Below are 6,000 nucleotides of genomic sequence, written 5' to 3' on the forward strand. Positions count from 1 at the left end.
ACCATGAGTGTAGACATTTATTTTTCTATTTTTAAAGGAAAATTGGCTATTAATAGGAGCTATCAAACTTACATTTTTAACTGTTATTAAGAAATAGTAGCAACATTTCTGTACAGCATATTGAAATTCTAGCACTACATGAAGTATTGCAAGTAATCTATGTAAGGAGCTACAAGTGACTAACCAAAAGCAAGATGAATTTATAACCTTAAATCTATGAATTTATAATATTATATTGCATATAGATGTAATAATCCTTGCAGGATGATATAAACTGGACAAAAATTTAGTTAATTTTTACCATGAGTGTAGACATTTATTTTCTATTTTTAAATGAAAATTGGCTGTTAATAGGAACTATCAAACTTACATTTTTAACTGTTATTAAGAAATAGTAGCAACATTTCTGTACAGCATATTGAAATTCTAGCACTACATGAAGTATTGCAAGTAATCTATGTAAGGAGCTACAAGTGACTAACCAAAAGCAAGAAAATATATATTTCATCTTAAGTATCAACCAGTACAATCTATTTTTTAAAAGAACTAATGAGTTAAGAAATAATAACTATGGCTTACATCATTTCTGCCTATAAATAATGAATTACATGTAAGAACAAGTGGTAGTTAAATGTACTCTGGGCCAATTGCATCGTCATGGATACCAAAGACTTCATCTGTGGAAATTTAGCAAAACATAATTAGAAATGTCAAACAGAAAGGATCTCATTAAGATAATTCTTCCAGAAAAGAATAAAAATTCTGTCCCAGCTGTTCATATCTTGAGTAATCAAGATAAGATGGACATAGCTAAAACATCTTGTTTCCCAAAATATGGTACTGTAAACACACACATCAGAATAACCAGATCACTAGAGTTCTTGTTTAAAATACAAGATGTTGATGCCCAGCGGGTGTGAATCAGTGGTTGAGTGTCGACCTGTGAACCAGGAGGTCGAAGTTCTGTTTCTGGTCAGGGCACATGCCACATGCCCAGGTTGCGGGCTCAAACCCTGTGTGTGGCATGTAGGAGGCAGCCGATCAATAATTCTCTCTCATCATTGATGTTTCTATCTCTCTCTCCCTCTCCCTTCCTTTCGGAAATAAATAAATAAAATTTTAAATACAGATGTTGACTTCCATCCCAGACCCACTATATCAGTATGTCTTTGGGTAGAGCGCAACAATCACATTTTAAACAAGCACCTCCACCCACCAGTGATTACAAGCATGCTGGATTTGAGAACCATTGCTTTCACTTTACATATTTCCCCACCTAGTACTTTAGACTGATGGCAGAAATTAACCAATCACTAGTGATTTTTTTCACCAAGTATCAGAGGTTATATGTTTCATTTATTAGATATTTATGAGCAGTGTAGGGGGAAACAAAAGAAATGTGAGCTCAGGTACTCAAATATATATCAATTTTTGCATGTCATATAAACAATTCTTCAAAATGATTACATTGAAGTGCTACTTTCTGAAATCTAACATAGTGACAGGAAAAGAGAATTGAGGTAATCTTATAGCTGTGGGAATAGAAAAGAAGGGACAACTCCAGAAATTATTTCAAAGAAGAAAATCTATAGGGTCAGTGGCAAATTGGACATGAATGGTAAACAGAAGGAGGAAAAGTAGAATACTTTGGGTTTTGAATCTGAGCAGCAGAGAAGAGTGAGGTACTAACATGGGGATGGAAAACATTCTGAAAACAATAGAGAGTTTCGGGGTGGAAGAAGGTGAGAGTGTGTAGCTGGCCCTTTCACTACCACATTTATAAAGATGGATTTTGTTACTGAGTTTACATATGAATGGATTTAACCAAATTGAGTTCTAATTAATCATTATTTTTTACAGCAATTGTTCAACTGTCAAGCTCTACGAAAACTAAGTATTCCTGACAATGACCTTTCAAGTCTGCCAACCACCATTGCTAGTTTAGTTAACCTTAAAGAACTCGACATCAGTAAAAATGGTAAGATTTCATCTCATCTCTAAATAATTTTTACTGAAAATGTTTTAATGTTTTCTCTTAGAAAATGGTATGATACTTTTTCTATTTTGTTGCAACTCTAAGTTAACTTTATTGAAAAGTTAAATCTTACTTTATAAGTTAATGACAGAAAACCTCTCTCCCCTTCTCTTACTGGTGTGCCTGATTTCCCTTTGCATTTAGATATATTATTTAATCTATTTTAGAATATTTTACTGCCTTTATACTGTTTACCTCATTCTCAGTATGTGGTGAAGGACCAGAGGTATTTTCTATAAAAATAAAATAATAGATCCTTTCTTTCAGACATCATAATGGACTGGAGATATGCTTGATGTTAAACATAGTGCTTATAGCCTTAATCGGTTTGGCTCAGTGGATAGAGAGTGGGCCTGCAGACTGAAAGGTCCCAGGTTCGATTCCAGTCAAGGGCATGTACCTTGGTTGCGGGCACATCCCCAGTAGGGGGTGTGCAGGAGGCAGCTGATTGATGTTTGTCTCTCATCGATGTTTCTAACTCTCTATCCCTCTCTCTTCCTCTCTGTAAAAAATCAATAAAATATATAAAAAAAACCCATAATGCTTATAATTGAAAATATGATCTTGTGAACTTCAAAATTTGTTAAAAATGTAACTTCTGTTAAGTGTTCACACACACACACACACACACTCACTCACTCACTCATGAGGTAAAAAACAAAGGAGAAGAAACATAAAACCAACAAAGGGACACAGGAAACTCTGGGAGATGTTGGATGTGTCTATTAACTTGATTGTAGTGATGGGATCACTGGAGTTTGCATATATCCAAAACTCACCAAATTGCACATATTAAATATGTGCAGTTTTTTGTGTATCAATTATACCTTAATGGAGCTGTTTTAAAAAAAGAAAAAAATAATTTAAGCACCCTAAAGAAAATAAAAGTTGGATAAGATTGGCTTGATTCTAGGTAAATAGGGACCTTAATTTAATCTGTTAAGGACACTAGGAAAATTTCTTGATCACATTAACTATGGCATTTCTAAGAATTCCTGGACTGTCCTGTTTAATATTAAGATCTTTCCATTGTTACTCCCTAGAAGCAAACCCTATTTCTCTCTACCTCTATTTTCTTAATAATATTTATGAGAGAAACTGACATACTATATATTTACATCATTTATGTATTGTCTGGATTCCTCTTACTAGAAGTAAAATTCAATGATGTGTAAATATGTCTCTCTTCTCCGCGTCCAGGGTGGCTAGAGAGCGGTCCGGTTCTTGAGTAGGGGCGGCTGGGGATTGAGAAAAATGAAAGAAAGAGACAGACACAGAGATGGAAGGAAAAAGCTGGGGCTGGGTGGGACCACTGTCCTCTGACCGACCTGGACAGAGACAGTGACTCTGAGCCAATACAGCATATTTATTTTATACAGCAAAAAAAACAGGAAGTTTTACTGAAAGTCAAGACAAAGGAGATTATTTGCATTCTTGGGTGGGCCAGAGTCGTATTCATTCCTGGTGCTTGGCTGGATTTAAATAACAAAACCCACCCCCTGGCACCTGGACTGAAGGTCAAGCTGACAACACTCCTGCCTTTTGGCAAAACGTGTTTCCAGGACTTGGCTTTGCCAACGCCACTGGCTTCAGCTGACAATAATTAAAGAAATGCCCATGTGCCTTCCCAGGTGCTCTCTACAATGATGTCTCAATTCTTTTGTGTTTGTTAGTGGTGTATCTGTATTGCTTAAAACAGTGTGTGGTACATTGTAGGATCTCAACACATAATGATTAAATGAATTCATGAATGAAAGGTTATTCTGGATGAACATGGGACAATTGTTGAAATGTACCGGTGTGAATAGCTAGTGAGATGTCTAGAGTGTAAGTCTGAGAGTCATAGAGAAGTTTAGTGTCACCGGGGAAAGAGGAGTAACCCCTGTAAGTAATCAGTGAATATCATAAAAAACACGATACAATGAAATGTTTAATTACATAGCACAAATTACAATTGCAAATTCGTAGAGAATAGAAAGATTAATTAAGGCTGCATTATTATTAGAGAAGAACTCAAGTAAATGATGTAGCCTGAGGATTTCCATGAAGCATGGTAGCATCTGGATAAAGGAGAGCATTTCATTAGAAGAAAACAGTCAGAATACAAACAGTGGACACGCACATTCTTCTATCCAACTTAACTTACCGAGTGTTTTCAGGAAAGGAAAACAATTTTAAAAGGACTATATGCAGACTTAGAGAATAGCAACTAGACTTAGGCCCACTAAAAGATGACATTAAGTTCTACCTTTATTGTTTTAAGACTAGATTTACAGGCCACATATTTAGATGGATTGGTATTTCTGCACTTTATTAACAACTAATACTGCTTATTTATTTACATACATTCACACATTAAATGCTATTTTCAAATTTTAATTGCTGAGAAATATAGGATGGATAAATATATCATATCCCTTGATCTTCAGGAAGGTTTGGCTGGAAATCTATCTTAAAGAGGATCAGAAAAAAATTCATCACCAACTATAAACACACAACTCCTGATAAATATGAGATTTGGGGAACTTAAGTCTGTGAGCATCCTTAAAAGTCCTTATGAGTATTATTTAGGGACTTTTAGCTATGTTTATATTCTCTATATTCTGGAAATATTTATGAAAAACGACATGCAAGACATGGCAAGCCGCTCTGCGGAGTTAGTACAGGACAAAAGGTTAAGTGAGCCATTGCTGGAAGTTACACATACGGTGAAAGATTTTAACACATGACCCATTTCAGAAATCATACCTTAAAAAGCTGTCACTGACTTCTATGGCAGAGACCTTGACAGTTACTTAAGGAGCATAATACATCCTTTGGGGATCTGTCAAGTGCAAAAGGAGCAGATAGAAGAACATAAGTGCAGTGTCAGCATCACAGTTAGCAAGGCTGGAATAGCCCTGGTGGAAAAGAGTCAAGACACGAGAGAATATCATGAGAGAATACCACTATCAGTATTGGTATTAGAGACAGAAATAGAATGTTAATTTTTAGACACACTCATTTAAGTACTACTTCATCTGGTAAAAATTTGCCTGAAATGTGCTTGAAGTCGATGAGTGACTCCATACAATGAACTAATTCATCTGGAGGCTGAGTTTAAAGCTGACCTTGGTCGTCCTTGTGGCCTCCAATCTTTACTTTTCATTTTCAATTCTTCCATTTGCCACCTTGATTCACAATTTTTCCTTTTATCATTGAAAGATACCATTATATAATAAAACTTTGAATAAGTGAACTATTGAGTGCAGAAAGATATCTACATAATTTACGTGACTAGCTTTCATCTACCTCTCCCACCACATCTCCCGCTATCCTTTCTCCCTTCCATTTCATCCACAGGCAATTCCCAAATGCATCAGCTATTTATTTGTGACACAAGGAACTCTGTTTTTTTCTTTTTTCAAAATATTCCTGCCTCCCCTCTGCTGCCCCTCATTAAGCAGACAGGGTCATCTTCACCTTTCAAAAGGTGTTTCAGATGCCATTTATTCTGGGAAATTTGCCTGTACACAAACAGAATTGATTGCTACTTCCTATTATCTGCCTTGTGTGTGTTATTGCTTTGAACTTATCTCACTTTGTAATTTAATATCTATATATCCCTATATATTTGACTAGATTGTGAAACCCTGGAAATCAGGGACAATTTTATTCATCTCTCTATTTGAAACCACTAACACCTTACCCAGCATACATAGTAGTGCTCAATAAATGTTTGGCAGGTTAATAACATTATACAGAAGCATTCTTTTAAAATATTTGATGTGCATTTATACAGGGTGGGGCAAAAGTAGGTTGACAGTTCTTTATATGGAAAATAATGAAATATTTAATAAATAATAATACAAGAATTAAGTGTGTTTTCCATACAACTCTTTATCTTAAAGACCCTATGTAGGCTACGGACTTCACCTCTTATACTGAGGACATGTTAAGTGTTGTGACTGAGTGCTGGAAAATAT

The 6,000-nt window shown here is 35.4% G+C and overlaps 1 protein-coding gene across 7 annotated transcripts in view; it reads left to right on the forward strand.

Annotated features, from left to right (window-relative positions):
* Window positions 1–6,000, forward strand: part of LRRC7 (leucine rich repeat containing 7) — a 498,579-nt gene that overhangs the window by 205,056 nt on the left and 287,523 nt on the right. For all 7 annotated transcript variants that reach the window (XM_005871895.2, XM_014544330.1, XM_014544332.1 and 4 more), the window contains exon 4: window positions 1,861–1,978. In XM_005871895.2, coding sequence (XP_005871957.1) covers window positions 1,861–1,978 — 118 coding nt within the window. The remainder of the gene's footprint in view (window positions 1–1,860; window positions 1,979–6,000) is intronic.

Source organism: Myotis brandtii, unplaced genomic scaffold, assembly GCF_000412655.1.
Source record: "Myotis brandtii unplaced genomic scaffold, ASM41265v1 scaffold36, whole genome shotgun sequence".
NCBI classification, from domain to species: domain Eukaryota; kingdom Metazoa; phylum Chordata; class Mammalia; order Chiroptera; family Vespertilionidae; genus Myotis; species Myotis brandtii.